The sequence below is a fragment of the Rhyacophila brunnea genome, unplaced genomic scaffold (assembly GCF_057557595.1).
Source record: "Rhyacophila brunnea isolate RB1 unplaced genomic scaffold, BYU_Rbru_1.0 scaffold_19, whole genome shotgun sequence".
NCBI classification, from domain to species: domain Eukaryota; kingdom Metazoa; phylum Arthropoda; class Insecta; order Trichoptera; family Rhyacophilidae; genus Rhyacophila; species Rhyacophila brunnea.
This window is the reverse complement of record NW_028232848.1, coordinates 9,450,250-9,468,429: the sequence shown is the minus strand read 5'-3', so window position 1 is coordinate 9,468,429 and position 18,180 is coordinate 9,450,250. Positions and strand designations below refer to the sequence as shown.

Sequence of the window (18,180 nt, the reverse complement as noted above, 5' to 3'; positions counted from 1 at the left end):
TTAGAAGATATACTTCTTTGGCGTTCGAAAACAAAATAATCGCACACCGCGTTAGTCAAAATTCACATCAACTAAAAATATTCAAAAATTTTAGAAAATAGTTTTCACATAAACTAATAATTAATACCAAACGTACGTATCACAATTAGAAATATAAGAAAGCATAGTTTCGACAGCTAATCGCATAGAAAAGGAAGTACCTACAATTCACAAAGCAAAACAATATTTTTCACCAAGCAAAATAATCCCTACTCACTAAAGTCTATAGTCACTATGGTCATGTTTCAGTTTCAGATTTGTCAAAAAATAAAGTATGACATTCGATAGAATTGACGTTTTAATAGCCCCATATCCGCTTATTGGAGTGCCGCTGGCTTATTTCTATACACTTTAACTTATATCACTAAATAAATTATAGACCTAATTATTTCTCATTATTTTTATTTTATTTTGTCCAATAATAATAAATTCGTAACAATAAAAAAACGATTTTTTTCTATCAGTTATGGCTCGATGACAGTAAGCTACTTTACATGCTGCTTGTCGGCGAGTTTAAAAACGGGCGAGTCAGCTAGTGCGATTCTGATGATGACACACAAAACTTTCCACTCTCTCAGAAGCCAACAAGCTAGTGATTTGAAACCATCATTTTTTGTACTATTTTGACAGGACGTATTGAGTAGTTCATTTTTACCGGCTGGTTTGCCACTATTGCTCTACTGCGCAGACGCAGATCGGCCCACACGCTAGCGTGTAGCGTGTAAAGTAGCCCGGCATTCAACTTTTATCGGTAGATTGTTTACAATCTGCTTGTTAGCTTGTTCGATGATGACACTGGCCGAGTTTACAAGCAGATTGTAAATTCGCCAACAAGCAGCTTGTAAAGTAGCTTAATGTCATCGAGCCATTATAATATATTTTCTCAGAAATGTTTTTAAAAATTATGTATCTTCAATAATAAGAATGGTATATTCTTAATTCTTGTGAATTATTCGTTGAATAAAAGAAATAGTTAATTAAAAATTATTAGCAAGTTCAATTAAGTTACATCATAAAAATATTGGTACAAGCCGTGACGTCGGTTAGTAATTAAAGTAGTAGGTACCTACTTTGATTTAATAAGCAAAAACCGATTGCCAAAGTAGCTTGATTTCGAAGAGCGCTTATGAGCAGGTATTAAAAAGGCCAAGACTTAAAATTTGTCGCAATTAGTACGTTGCCTTGTAGCATAGAGGATAATGCTCGGACGGGGCGTAAACCCAAAAGATGCTGGTTCGATTCCAGCCGGGTGGCTTACTTTTTTCAAAAAGATTTTTTCTATTGGTTATAATATATTTTCTCAGAAGTGTTTTTCAAAATTGTGTATATTCAATAATTAGAATAGTACATTCTTAAATATTATGAATTATTCGTTGAATAAAATAAATAGTTAATTCTGAATTATCATTGACAGTGACCTAAATCGATAGATAATATGTATTATAGAGTACGGAAGCACATTTTATTAAAAAACATTGAATGACATGAAAGATAATTGCGCCGCAGATGATTTTTTTTCTTCATAAAGTTTATTTTGAAGGTTTTTTCGGTTCGCGCCACTGTTTATAAGAGAAAAAAAAAATCGAACATACTTAAATGTTTCCAGAAAATAATCGAGCGCTCCAGCTAGTGAAAAAATCAATTTCGAGCGCTGTGATGTAACATACCTACGTGATTATTTTTAAATAGTAAATTAATTATGAAACATGCTTTACATTGTAAATACTTATGAAGGTATGCTCCTTGTGGCCTACAAGGTTATAAATCATTATTATTTTACATCGGCCCAATCAAAGATGTTGAAAAAAACCTTATCTAGAAGATGGAGAATTCATTTATTTATTTACAAGTGTTAGCATTACCAGTTACAAACTTAAGACATGCACAACATGACATGAAACATTTAAAAACATAGTGAGCCTACGTGTGATGAACACACACGACATAAGTGAAATACTTTCTCATTATTTACAAATTTCGATCTCAAGCCCTACTTGGTCTGAAAGCAGATAGCAGTTTCGACCTGCAATAAGTAATCCATGAAATATCATCGGTTAACTTGCCGGTAACGTGTTGGGTTATAATGTCGTGGATCCCGGGTTCGAATCCAAGTCCCGACCTCGTACAAAACCTGATACTTTAACTACTAAGTTATAAAGAAAGTGTGTGTACTTATGTTCTCGAGTTAGAAGTTATACTTCTTTGGCGTAACAAGACAAAATAAGCCGTTACCTGAGTCTATTAATATTACAGTGGATTACGTTGATGAAAACGTCCGCGATTCATCTGTGTCTCATATAGCACATGATTGTAATTTAATTATTGTATTGGACCAAAACTCATCTTTGCCATACAGCGGTTATAATCGATGATGAATCGAAGCCCATGATGAATTATATTTTTTGAATTATTAAGATTCACAAAATTTATTTATTTATTGATATATAATTTTACCCATAACTAATACTTACATAAATATAGCCTCAAATCTTGATAAACAATCTTTACAATGAATAATAAATATACACTTCAATATAAATAAAATTTTATGAATATAAATTAACAGTGTCGAATGTTACAGAAATTTGTTTATAAACACACATTATATTTATTATGACACAATATTGGTTACGTTTACAACACGTGCTGTTTACTTGGTTGTATTGAACGACTAACTAAATGACACTATGCGCATGCGCATGTACCATTGAGACTGAAATAAATATAGTCATATTAATAAATTATGTGTTACATCGGCGCGCGCAACTTTGTCACACGCCAAAAATACACTCTGATCTGTTTTCCCAAACGCGTCCAAAGAAGTATAACTTAAAAAACTTAAAAAAACTGTATTGTGCGCTTCAATATAAGAAATACCCAAAATGAAAATATTTTGAAATCAAAGACATACACTCAACATCATTGCATACACTACTTCAATTTTATCATTAAGTAGTATACCTAGAATCGTGTCCGGAAATATGAAGGTATGCAGTTGGCCGTAGGCCGTAACACAGTTCACCGTGGACGTAAGATGTTGTATCGGAAAAAGATGGCCGTATAGTATTAAGATAGAATTTATTTCTAAATAAACATTTAACATTGCGTAACAAAAACCACTGGAATATGTACAAGTGAACGATAGAAGGAAATAGGTATGTATGAAAAATAAAAATACAATCATAACGTATAATATTTAAGTACTTATATAAAATTCTGGTAGATGCTCGCAAGTAAGTATCAAGTCGTGCCAATCAAATACCAAACAAATGTTCTTATTGAATCTAATTAAATCGGAAAATTCTATAATGCTCCATGAACAACGGGTATTTTTTTTTTAATTTCAATGCTATACGACCATCTCTTTCCGGTATGACAGCTCACGGTGAATTGTGCGATCCGCATGCAACCTGAAGTAATAATTAATCAAAAATGATTTCACGCTTATAAATATACGATGATTGGAAATGATATGTCTCATTGTGGCAGAGAATTTAATTTGCTATGGTTAATATCAAATAGAGATTTTTTTAGCCAAACTCATTTTAAATTACAGTAGGTACATATTATTTAAAATTACGTATGATAATTTTGTTGGTAAGAATTTTTTCATACAGAAATGACACGCACTTCAAAATATTCATGCGGTCAAGGTAGAATAATCTTTCTTGAGATATTTTTTTTAATTAATAATTTTTATTTTGGTTATAAATAAAATTCTAATTCAGCTATTCCCAAATATTGGTTTATCTAGCACACATTTGTCACATTCATCTTAGATATTTTTTACAGGTTCCAAAAGATATTATCTACTGCTTCAAACGATTTAAAAATATTATACTAGAAAATATATCACTTAGATTTACTGTTTTGCACAATTTATTATATTATCTGCATTGACTTATACCTATGAGGACTCTCATAATGTCTACATGTTCATGTCCATTGTTTTTCCTTCCACCACCGTTGTGCAGGCGTATACCGTGGTGTAATGATAGTTAGACGCTCTTCAAAGTTGTGCCGAAAGTGTCCCATGAGTAACATCCCAAGACCTTGGTTGGCGTGCACTAGAGTGTGCGTAATTCCTACTTCGATATAATGTATTACGGTCAATTCTCGATGAGGAAAGACATTCTCTCTCACCGTAAAATGCCGCAAACTTTTTAAAAGCTGAGAAATTTTCCTTCACCAAGTCGCAATGGCCGACCGGTCCAACTGAGGATCAACCGACTTGAGAATCGCATGACTCTTCTTCTTATTGTGCCATCCCCTAGCGGAGGTCGGCCACCATCAAGGCGATCTTATCTTTGTCGTCTGCTACCCGGAATAGTTCGGTGGAGTTGCACTCGTCCCAATCACGGAGGTTCTTAAGCCACGAAATGCGGCGCCGTCCTCTGCTACGCTTCCCATTGATCTTTCCTTGAATGACGAGTTGGGGAATGCTGTATTTTTGTCCTCTCATAATGTGGCCGAGGTATTGTAGTTTCCTGGTTTTGATACCACGTAGAACTTCTCGGTCCTTCCCCATTCGATTGAGAACTTCAACATTTGTCACCAGGTCAGTCCAAGGAATTTTGAGGATACGTCTATACAGCCACATCTCGAAAGCTTCAAGTCTCCGTGACATCTCTTGGTTTAGCGTCCATACTTCCATACCATAGAAAAGAATTGAGAGCACATAACAACGTACCATACGCAGTCTCAGACCTAGGTTAAGATCTCGATTGCTAAGGAGGCGTCTCATTTTGAGAAAGGCGCTCCTTGCGATCTCAATTCTAGTTTTTATTTCCTGAGACTGGTCCCATTTCTCATTGACCCATGTACCTAAATATTTATAATGGGTCACACGTTCGATTGGTTCGCTGTTAATGCCAAAATTTGTGTTGGTGTCTGGTGTCGCTGTTTTTGATACTAGTAATAGTTTTGTTTTCTTGAGGTTCATTTTTATACCATAAGAATTACTGACCTCATCAACCTTTTCTACCAATTGATGTAAACTATTTAAACTATCAGCAATCAGCACAGTATCATCGGCATATCGTATATTGTTAATGTGTTTGCCATTAACCATAATACCCACCGATTCACCTTGTAAGGCTTCCTTGAAAATAGCTTCCGAGTACATGTTAAATAGCAAAGGTGACAATATACATCCCTGTCTTACACCGCGACGAATTTTTTCCTCTCCACTGATTTCGTTTTCAATCTTAATATTCGCCCAATCATCATGGCTGGAAACCCGCATGACTACATACAATTTTTATATGCTTGATGTAAAACTATGCTGCAGGCGACTTCTTTTTACAATTAGAGCAAATTTGTGTTGACCAGCATTTTATTCATTGATAGATATCAGAACTAGGGATTGCTATACCGGTATTTAAAAACCAGTATTCAATTATTTATCGATGCCGAAATACCGGTTTCAAAAATCCAGAAAACCGGTATTTTCGTTATTGAGATTACACGTTTATGTTTTTCGAAAATGAATTTAATGTAATTTTTTCATTACTTAGTACTATTATTGTATATTTAATTTATTGTTTAAGTTTTACGCAGCCAAAACGCAAATATATTGACTGAAAACACCAAATAATATTAAAATAAAAACCCTTAAATATACTTGTCGCCATGAATTGACATATTTCGAAAAAGAAAATATTCGTGGTAAATATTTCCAATTATTCTAGGTATAACTATTGATCCAAAATTGATAGTAGGTACATCCAACAAACGTTGAATTTGAGAGAGATTTTCTTGTACCCAAACTTATTGTATTTATAACAATTGGCATTTCTAATATATTATGATCTATTATACAAGGTCAATACAGTAAATGTAGGTAGGTACTTTTGGTTGCTATAAAATAGCGTTTTAAATAGATTATACTAGTTATAGTTATTGTATAATATGTTTTGACGAATACCGGTATTCAATAAGAAATACCGAAATACCGGTATTGATAATATATTCATTCGCTATTGCCATCCCTAATCATGACATTACAGCAAACTATGTTATGAAGATTGTGTTTTAAGGAATAAAGCTCATGTTTTAATTGAAATAATAATTTATTAAAATCTAATTAAAATAGGGCATTCATCATAGTGGGCTAACAGGGGATGTATTCTTAATGGTAGTAGGAGTGAGCAGGGGCAGCATAGTGGGCGGGGGCTGCATAGTGAGCTACTGGAGCGATAACTTTGACGATTGGTTTGTAGGCAGCATGCTGTCCAGGTTCGTTGTGTACGACGGCGTTGAATCCGGAATGATCATCAGCAGTGTATTCTACAGTACGACGGGATCCGTCAGCTTCGATGAGGGAGTAAGATCCTTGGACGGCGTCTCCGTGACGGGTTTCGTGTTGGCTCTTGATGTCTCCGGTGTGCTCGTCATGGACGGAGTATTCGAAGTTGTATTCGGCTGGCGCGTATTCCTCGTGGTGTGGAGCATAGTGGGCTACCGGGGCGGCAACCTTGTAGACTGGGGCAGCATAGTGGGCAACTGGGGCAATGATACCGGCTTGAGCGGCGGCCAAGAAGCAAGCGAAAGCGAGGATCTGGAAAAGAATTTTAAACCATCAGAATGACAACTCTCAGGCATATAAGTTTTAAGAAGACGAACTAGACTATTTATTTCGTCACTTACTCATTATCGAAAAAAATTACGTGTTATAATAATTTAAATTATAATGGATTTAAGTTTTGTACTATTCCATTTGAGCCGTTTTATTGCGACCCGGTTTTTGCCAAAAGGTAAATACACACTGACAACTGTCACTGTAACTATAATACTAAAAAACGACTCAATGGAACAGTATAAAACTTTAATCCATTAGAATTTAAATTCAAAATACATCAAGTATCTTCGGTCGATAGTATTAATATTACAATATTTCTTTGGTTTATTTTCTATAAACCGCTACTCAGTTTATGTACCAGACATTATAATATATTTATTACTATTTCATTAAAACTACTGCGCAATGGTAAATAGTCCCGTCAGATTGAAATAATAATGCCTTCATACTCTAATTTGTAAGTTATACGAAAAATAATTACAAGATAAAAAGAACTTTTTATTTAGCACGTTTTTAAATTTTCTGTTGAATCATATAAACTTGACAATTTTATTCTATATAATATTGAAATTTTTTTATTGTACTTGATAGAAATACTGAATAAATATAGAATACTGAAATGTCATTTTGACATTTCATATTGATTTCCATAGTAACGCACGTATATATTAATAATTTAGTTGCTAGAACCCCCTTAGCAACCAACAACAATAACTTTCCATACAAAACACAATTAACACTGAAAATGAATTCAAGTCTGCTTAAAAATGGCTAAAAGTATTGAAAGAATGCATTGTCGTCGTGTTCTGATGTATTCTAAAAGTTTCAAATGTCTAGCTAGTCGGGAAGTGAGTTAAAAATCTTCAATTGTCCAATACAAATCTTGGACAAACAAGAAAAAAATTATACTGGACACACAAGAAAAAATCTGTACCGGACAAACAAGAATACGAGCTAATAAAAACGTGGTAATTAAATAGTTTTATAGGTAGTTCACTATTTCTGGGGTATAGTAGGCTTAAAGCGAACGAAACCACTTACATTTTTCCAATATTTGGTCATTTCGATAGATATGCAATTATACCATGGAGGTATGCAGGTTAAACTAGGGAATATCACGAAGAATTCAAGCCTTCAAGATGTGGCTGTATACTGTCCATCAAGAAGATTTAGACACAAGCCAAAGTCGCTGTCGTCGACTACATGGAAGGAGCTTGTTAGTTTATAATGGAAGTGCGGTTAAAAATGGGAGGAGCTAGTTAGTTGTTAACACGTAGCCAAGAAGTTCTTGTTGGAGAGTAGACGTACCCTCTAAATTTCATAGACTGACAGGGTGATACTTAGACGTATTGAAAAGGACAGAGAACTTATGCGTAGCATCAAAACCAGGAAACGACAGTATCTCGGCTACACGAAATACAGTATAAAACGTTACATTTAGAGGCTTAATAATTGATACGAATTCATCTTCTCTCTATTGTTTCGGACAGAAGAATGGTACAAGATTATACCCCTTTATATATTTGTGTTTAATTCGTTAATTTTTACAAGTGCTTTCTTGATATGCTACTACCTATTGCTTGTTTTTCACTATAGCGTACCTAATTAAGTCCAATTGTATTTTGAATAATATAGCATGTAGTTATTACAACGTTTTTATTAGGTCGTATTCTTATTTGTCCGGTGGTTGTTTATACGGTACAAATCTTGCAATCGATTTTTAACCAACTTCCCGACTAGCTAGACATTTGAAACTTTTAGAATATATCAGAACACGATGCCAGTGCATTTTTTTAATACTTTTAGTCATCTTTAAGTAGAATTGAATTCATTTTTAGTTAATTCTGTTTTATATGAAAAGTTATTTCGGTAGAAATCCGTAATCCAATCCACTATTATTGGTTGCTAGGTGTCTGGCATCCTAGCAACTATATCATTAATATATACGTGCGTTACTATTTTTTGACATTTCAGTATTATTTATATCAAGTACAATTTTTTTGATCGTGCTAGTCAAGTCAACGTTATAAACGTTACTATATAAAAAGTTCTTTTTATCTTGTAATTATTTATAGTACCTAATTAAAAAAAAAACGAACTAGTGTTTTGAACAAGTGGCAAACATCCATTTGTCGTAAAAAAATCTGTTGATACAACCTCCACTCTGTGAAGGCCCATCATAATATTATGATCCTCTTAGGATCAAATATTTTTTTTTGACCATGTCTGATCTCAAAAAGATTATAATAGGCCTCCACATAGACATATGTTAGGTCCATAGTCTGACTCCAAATACATATATAAAAACAATATGTGTATCTGCCAGATCCAGGATTTGAACTTGGCACATACGACATTATATATGCCGACGCGTAAACCGCTCAGCCATTGTGGGCCAAATATAGTGAATTAATAATATTATGTTGAAATTATTAAAAGAAATGAAAATATAATTAATACTAAATCCTACCGGTTTTTTAAAAAGGTTTGTCTATAGCTATTTCGGTTGTAACACCATTATCAAGACTATGTGTTACAACCGAATGGTGATAATGGTGTTACAACCGAAATAGCTATCGAAAACCTTTTTAAAAAACCTGTAGAATTTAGTATTAATTATATTTTCATTTCTTTTAAAATGGAATTCTACCAAGTAAATGCTAACTCAATTAATTGAAATTATTAAATTTATATAAATCTTTAAATCACACTTTTAAAACACAATATTAATTAATTTAGATACTCGTAGATAATATGTAGCTATCAAACTTATAATGCTGTCACAATTTTCGATCGCACTATATTTACATAATATATTTCACTGTTAAATCACTTACTTTGAAAGCCATTTTGATTGATGTATGGTTTACTGTTTGAGATAAACTGTACCGTTGACAATTTTTATGACTCTTTTATACCAAAGTAATTCCCACTATATCAATGATATTCATTATGTCGCAAATATAAGCTTTCATTCGCCTACGGCAGATAAGCTTTTTTACGTTAAATGTCCATTACACGTAACATTGACTACTGTAAGTATTTGGCACGTTTTAATTATTATTCACATTGACACATTGTGTGTGCAAAAACAATTTCACTCTACCTAGAGCACGGTATATCACCAATTTTGGATCTGAGACCCAGATTAGAGTAATAATTTGCGACTCGTAACATTAATAAATTAACTAGTTCATATATCTCCCGACAGATATTCGATTAGATCGATAGAGTAATTAACATAAGGGTTACATGTAAATTGTACGTAAAACATTTCACCGTAGCGCAGTTCGCCGTGAGTTTGCTTAAGCCGCGTTGACACGGTCCAAGTATGATCCAAGTAGACTTGGATAGGAATAATTAGTATGAAGATGTCTCATCCAAGTGACAGCTTCTTACTATTTATTCCTATCCAAGTTAACTTGGATGAGTAGGACGCGGTACAAGTAGCTTGGATAGGAATAATTAGTATGAAGATGTCACATACGAGTGCACTTGGATAGGAATAAATAGTATGAAGCTGTCACTTGGATGGCACTCGATCCAAGTGTACTTGGATGGTACTTGGACCGTGTCACCGCGGCTTTACCGGAAAGAGATTCAATTTTCAATTTCAATTTATTTTACATATTTGGACATTACAAATTATAAGTTTACGACGTTCACAACATGACATTTAGAAACAAAGAAATATTATTAAAACAGTATTATGTAATACTGTAATTATAATATATTCTACAGTATAAATAATAAATGTGTAAATACAAAAAATATTAAGTATATAGGTACAAGAAAGTACACCGGATGAGTTAAGCAGACCCTATTTTAAGAATTTATAAAATAACGTCCACCTATACTCATCCTCACGTAGATGGAATATATCAACATCCGAAGCGATTTGGTTGAACAGAGTTATTGCCCTCCCACAAAGAAGCAGACTTGAGAGTGTGTCTATCGTTTGGGCATCGCATCAGTTGAAGTACGGCCATGTGGTGGAGAGAGTCCAAAAGAAATTTTTGAGACTTCTTTACTTTCAGCTGTATGGATATTATCCGTGGCTCTATCCGACTGACTTTCTCTTAGGTATGCTTACATATTGTAGCTTAAAATTTAGAAGGGATCTTTATTTAGCTACATATTTTTCAGACTTATACGCGGCGTAAATGTGAACTCTGCCATTCTTGTTGGTGTTGGCTTGCGTGTCTCTTATAACCTTAGGAATCGAGGGCATCCGTTGTTTGTTCTCTCAAGGTGCAGAACTAACCTGCCATTAGTAATGCCAATTGGGAGGGCAATAACCATGTTTAATGAAATCTCTTCGGAAATTGATATATTCCACTTACGTGAGAGTGAATTCAGGTGGATGTTATTTTATAAGTTTTTAAGATAGGGTCTATCAAAGTTCACTCTGTGTGCTTCCATATACTTTTATTTTATTGTATTACTTATTGTATTAACACTTATGTTATGTCATGTCGTGAACGCTTTAAATTTATAATTTGTCATGTTCATTATAAGTAAAATAAATAAATTTGAAATTTGAATTTCAGTTCCCATTAATTCTGTGTTCCCTGCCCTGCTATCGACCCTGCCATGGTACTTGGTGGAATTTGAATTTGCAATGTCGAAGTTCCATTATCTTGAAAAAATGTTTTGTATATTTCTACCTGAAACCTCTCTATCTCTATTAATAGAAATTTCAGATTTATGGCGTAAAATAATGTTTTATTTTGTTTACGTTTTATTCTCTCGAAAATTTAAGTAATATCACTCATTTTGTCTATATTCAATCGGGAAACCGCTCTTTAGGATTCTGTTGGTGAAGGTTTCTGACCTATTATAAAAACAGTGCATACTGCACTAACATTTTACTGCAATATATTGCCACCAGTCACCACATTAGCACTTGTGTACTGAATCTCGAAAACGTAAGACTTACAATAAAGATTTTAGCATTTTCATATTATATTTATTTTTTATTTATTTATTTATTAAGGAAACAAACAATTACATTTTGAATACAAAACTATGTTTAAAAAATAATAGTGAAATTATATTGCAACCAACAAAGTTTCCATCTATAAATTAAAATTTATTGTTAGGCCTAACAAGAATAAAAAATGAGAAAGTAAAAATGAGGAATAATAAAATTATAGACAAAAATAAGTTATAATATTATATAATATATACATTTAAATTTGGTTAATATCCATTATACAAAATTTTGGAGATAGCGCGTTTAAACGAAACAGATGTATTACAGAAAGGATCAACGGTGGAGAAAGACATATTGCAATTTAAAGAAGAGCGCCTAACATGGTACAAAGCTTGGTTTCCACAGAAAAGAATTTATTTTTGAGTTCCCTGTTGGTTTCGCGTAAATCGTGATAGACAGTGGAAACACACCCTTTCGAGTAGGTTTGGCGAGTCAACAAAACCAAAAAGTATGTTTTGCAGAACTTATATTAGTAACAACATTTTCATATTATTATTAGTGCAACTATAGTGTTGAATGAATTTTGAAAGCTCATACAATCTTGGTGTTATATTAGATACCATGGTCCATCTTTAGGTTACAGTTTTCTTTGAAATTTGGTTTTGGCTACGACGGAAATTTAACAATGTTCCAATTGCACATATTTTTGAATTCCAGTGAGGGGAGTGAGTTTTATACTTTTATTTTTTTCTACCATGTCCGATCCTAATAAAATCATATGGGCCTCCACATAGTAGAGGTTTGTATTAACATATTTTGTTTTTTACGATAAATGGATGTCAGCCACTTGTTCAACCTATTACGTCCATACCCTGACTCACACACAAATTGAAAAACAATACGTGTACTTGCCAAATCCAGGATTCGATCCTGGGACCCATGCCGCGTGGCCACCGTGGGTGTTTAAATTTTGATTATTTTTATATTTTAACAGTGTTAAACATAATAATTATTGCTCATCCCGATATAAAAATTATATCAAATGCTATCATAAAACACTGAAAACTATATTAGACTTTAGAATGTCTACTTCTTGTATAAAATTGTGTTGAGATATAATTGTTTCACGAAATCCATTCAAGTGAAGCGGTGCCCACATATTGTCTAGTTGTCCAGTTATCCGGCGTTTAACCGGTGGCGCCGAATCGTCGAAATATCTCTATTCATTGATTGTCTCCATTCGGTGCAAATATTTCTATAATAATTTTGAATGTTACTAATGAAAGACAATGAAGAGCGTCCATCTACAATTGAGCGTAGTTATGCAGAAAGCAGACATTCCACGCAAACCACAAACTGAGATATAAGCACTTTGTGTTACATGTGGTTATTTAATTCTACACAATGTATAATAATATGTACTATTTTTGTTTTTGAATGATACATATTATAATATATACCTAAGATCATGGCCCCCTACAAAGGGTGGGCTGACTGGGCTCTAGCCTGTGGGCCCGGACTCAGGAAGGGCCCGGCGTGGCGAATCGACCAAATAAGTGATTTAAACACACATCACAAATTCTCTCGAATAGTAAAAAAAGTCGCCTGCGGCGCTATTTATCTTCGTTGTTATTATTATTTAAAATTATGTGGTTGTACGATACAATTTTTTATTGTGTATCGATACACGTTAACTCCATAATTGAAATAGATGTATTCAAATATACAAAAAACACCAAATGTACACATTAATTTTACCGCGTACACCATTTGGAAAACTTCTTTATCTATAGATTTTTATAGAACTTTCAATGATATAAAATGAATTATTTAAGATATATTTGTATTTTAATGGCTGCTGCTTTCTACAAAACATGAAAATTATATGATCTTCATTCTGCAGAAAGCAGCCATGTCTGATTTTTTTTTTGAAGAAACTCCGTGTTTTTTTATTAGGGATTGCAATGCCGAATGAAAACATCAATAGGTACCGGTATTTCGGTATTTTATAATATAGAATATCGGTACCAATACCGAAATTCATTATAAATAATTGTTTTCAGGCCAGAATTCCGTCATTAGATCCAAAACCTCAAAAATAAAATTTATTTTAAAAACATCCACTTAATATCAATTTTTTGTTATTATTTTACTTTTATCGGATCATTCCATCATTAGAAAATATCAGTAGGTATTTTGGACAAAGTTTGGTTATTTTGGATTCGATTTTAATTGTTCTTTTGTTTGACTTTTACTGCTGTCAGTTCTACAGTTCTACACTAGTTCATTTTGACATTTATTGCATGTCAACTCTAGATTTACCTACAGTAACTTTCATAATGGAAAATTTAATTGTATAAATTAGGCAATTAGTTTCTAAGTTGGAGGCCTTTTTTAATATTTTCCCTAATTAGTATAATATTATACTTACTTAGTACTTTTAATCGAATGTATATCCATAAAATATCAAATTTAGCTCCATTTGATTGCAAAGTCGCTTTTATTCATCAGCTGCCATCTTTATAATAATGTATGACTAATTTTAAACATATTTTTTATTCATTATAATGACGTTAGAGACCACAAAACAGATTAATAAATACATTTCCGATAGGCGATATTCCAATACACTACATTTTGACGCATTGTTTTGAATGTGTGAGTAAGTATACTACGAAAATGAACCACGCATTATGGACGTGCAATAGTGTGTGTTGCAACCTTCAATACACCAATATTAATTAATGAGCGTCAATGCATAAACCGAGAGCAGTTGTCAGTATTCGACGTAATATGACGTATTATTGACACGTGTTTAAGTTTATGCCACATTCTTCAGTTGGCAAATGTCGAAGAGTGACTGGCAGTATAATAGTAATCAGTGTTGCTTTCTTCATAACTGTATCTACTTTCTTTTTCTTCGCACTAATTGTATACCTACTAAAAGTCAATTTTTTAAATAAATAATCATCAATAACTAATTTCTCGTTTATATTACTTATTGTTTCGCGTTCGTTTAAGTAGGACCCGATCCAAATCCTTATTTTATTTTAGATTTGTTTATGTGATTATTTAGGACGAGATATGGTGCAGAAACTTCATTGCCGGCCGCTGTTGTCACGTGTACGCACAAAATACATCAGCCTCACTTGCCCGACACTGATGACGGGTCATACATTGCCCAGCAATGGGCAATACTTGCAACATTTTTTTTGACAATTGTATCGGCAATCTGCAATTTTTGATACTCGTTTACGGGTCCCTTTAGGTATTTCAGTTCCCATTATTTCTGACTTCCATGGTAAAGACATTTAATTTGCTATTCGCTTTTTTAAATTATTTATTTAATATTAAGTTTTCAAAAAAGAAAATATTTTATTTGTAGTCCTAATTGTGCTTGCCGATTTTTTGCGATTATCTCAAAATGTCGGAATATGAATATTACCGACTTTGAAACTAACATCTCAAAAAAATATCAATCAACGAAACAAAGCTGGATACTTCAGCTAGTAAGTAATAAAAGTCATGAGTTTTAATTAAAACAATAATTTATTAAAATCTAATTAAAATAGGATGTTCATCGTAGTGGGCTAACAGGGGATGTATTCTTAATGGTAGTAGGAGTGAGCAGGGGCAGCATAGTGGGCGGGGGCTGCATAGTGAGCTACTGGGGCGATAACCTTGACAATTGGTTTGTAGGCAGCATGCTGTCCAGGTTCATTGTGTACGACGGCGTTGAATCCGGAATGATCATCAGCAGTGTATTCTACAGTACGACGGGATCCATCAGCTTCGATGAGGGAGTAAGATCCTTGGACTTGGTCTCCGTGACGGACTTCCTTCTGGCTCTTGATATCACCGGTGTGCTCGTCATGGACGGAGTATTCGAAGTTGTATTCGGCTGGCGCGTATTCCTCGTGGTGTGGGGCGTAGTGGGCTACTGGGGCAGCAACCTTGTAGACTGGGGCGGCATAGTGGGCAACTGGGGCCAGGATGCCAGCTTGAGCGGCGGCCAAGAAGCAAGCGAAAGCGAGGACCTGGATAATAAACAAACCATTAGAATAGTACAAAAATATTCTTAAACAGAAGAAGGAATTTGAATTGTAAACTGTGTTTTATAATGTTTATTCCCCAGTATAAACCTAAGTAGGTAGGTATGTTATATTGTTCACATTTATATACGTTGTATTTTATAATGGCTAAAAATATTGCTACAGTCTTTTTAGTCATAGGTAATAATAATATTGTAATTTTACTAGTATATTTCTGCGCATCTATTCTATACAGACGACTGCTATCGGTCGCTATCGGCAGCTATCAAGGGTAGTTTTTCATATTATTGTATCGAAGTATAAGCATGTATTGTAACAGTTACAATAATTTTGTTGTAATGTGTAATGACTGTGCTAAATTTTAGAGGGAATCTAACCGTAAAAAGCGCTTTTTTTCGGTTCGGTACATGCTCATACACGCGCGTTAACATGATCTTACTCCCTACTTCAGTTATCGTTTGTCAATTATTTATGGCTGTATTTTGTAGCCGTATGTTATGTAGCTTAACCACTGGGAAATGCCAATAGAAATGGCGTATTTAAAAAAAATACTCCCTTATTCTTAGGTCAATAATTATTATAAAACAATCATTATTCGTAAGATGTTTCACCACATTTTAATAATCAAAGACATAGATTATAATTAGTATCTTTAGAATTATCTTCAAATGTGTTAATCGTGCTCATTTTATAAATAATAAAATGCCTAATTCTTGTCAAATTTGGGATCACAGAGATTATAAATATATTTTTCTATCGTAAATATTTCACTACATAATGCTTACAACAATTTTACTAATGGTTTTATGCGTTCAAAAATTAATAAATATAAAAAATCTTAACACCACTGCACATGGATGTACTGAAATATGACTGTATGCTAAAACATTAGATCGATTTAAAAGAATACTATTTTATGTAATTAACATACTTTATGCAGTCATCAAATATCTAAAATAAATATAAAGGATAATGAGACTTCAAAATTATATAAATAGATTATCTACAACGTTTAAGGAATGTCCAGGCTAATGCTTTGAAAATAAGTACTAGAAAATCTCCATTTTGACCTTGAATATTTAAAAATATTATTCCATCTATAAAATATCCAAAATTATGTATGATTTAATGTCATAATTATAGATATTTTATAGAGATAGACGAATATTTTATTATAGCTCAGTTTTCGCAGTTTAATTGAATTTTAAAAACTAAACCAACACAATCTGTAAATATTGTAGTCTCAGTCAATGAAAACAAATATAGTATAACTGTTTAATACGTTTAGTATGCACTATTTATATCGGATTTTAACAGCCTACCTCCACCCTTCGCCACTGAGCCACAATTATTGTAAAACACTATAGTCTTTTTTTTGACGGATCTTTTTAGATTATGATAGAACTCTGTTAGTAGTACCACAGATATTTTGTAAAGTGTACATAGAGCTCGGTAGTTTTAGTAAATCGGTATCGGTAGGTTTAATAGAAAAATATAAGAAATATCGACCTCATAATTTGTCTACTTTTTCTTCTCGTATTTTACGAGAACAAAGTCGTGGGCTATCGCTGTTATTAAATTAAATTAAACAGGTAGCCATAAAAAATGTAATTCTGAATAAAATTAGTCACAACTTTTCGATTACATATAATATATTTCACTGGTCACTTACTTTGAAAGCCATTTTGATTGATGTATAATTTACTGTTTGAGACAAACTGTACCGTTGACAATTTTTACAACTCTTTTTATACCAAAGTAATTCCCACTATAGCAATGATAATCGCTATGTCGCAAATCTAAGCTTTCAGTCGCCTTGGGCAGATAAGCTTTTTTTATGTTAGATGTCATTACGTGTGACAGTACTGTGATTCAATACATTTTAATTATTATTCAAATTTGTACAGTGTATGTACAAAGACAAGTTTCGCTTTAATTAATCATGAAGATACAGGGTGTATAGTACAACAAGTTCATGCTTCAAACAAGCTTAGTAAACTACAATGTTATTACTAAATTCAAGTTATACACATTTATATTTTTATAAAAGTGGATGTTTTTTAAAATAAATTTAAAAAAATATATTAAAACTAGGTATTCGTCAAAAATCTCTACGACAAAACATATAAAACTTAATAAACTAAATTTTAATAATACATTATGACCATAAAATATATATATAATAATGAGTTGGGTTCCTTAAAGCCGCGTTGACACGGTCCAAGTACGATCCAAGTAGACTTGGGTAGGAATAATTAGTATGAAGATGTCTCATCCAAGTGACAGCTTCATACTATTTATTCCTATCCAAGTGCACTCGTATGTGACATCTTCATACTAATTATTCCTATCCAAGCTACTTGGACCGCGTCCTACTCATCCAAGTTAACTTGGATAGGAATAAATAGTATGGAGCTGTCACTTGGATAGGAATAAATAGTATGAAGCTGTCACTTGGATGAGACATCTTCAAACTAATTATTCCTGTCCAAGTCTACTTGGATCGTACTTGGACCGTGTCAACGCGGCTTTAACAAATTCACAGTTTATTAAAAAAAAAATACAATTGTAAG

General features: G+C 33.1%; 2 protein-coding genes across 2 annotated transcripts; both read right to left on the bottom strand.

Annotated features, from left to right (window-relative positions):
- Positions 1-6,169: 6,169 nt before the first annotated feature.
- On the bottom strand, positions 6,170-6,604 carry LOC147072713 (cuticle protein 7-like; the record flags this gene model as incomplete). The annotated part of the gene is made up of 1 exon (XM_085945952.1): positions 6,170-6,604. A coding segment is annotated over one exon (435 nt), but the record flags the coding sequence as incomplete, so codon positions are not given.
- An 8,559-nt stretch (positions 6,605-15,163) lies between these two features.
- Positions 15,164-17,291, bottom strand: LOC147072712 (cuticle protein 7-like). Its single transcript, XM_085945950.1, has 2 exons — positions 17,280-17,291; positions 15,164-15,592 (listed from the first exon to the last, which is right to left on the bottom strand). The coding sequence occupies exons 1-2, from the start codon at positions 17,289-17,291 to the stop codon at positions 15,164-15,166; spliced, it is 441 nt and encodes a 146-aa protein (XP_085802076.1).
- Between the last annotated feature and the right edge of the window lie 889 nt (positions 17,292-18,180).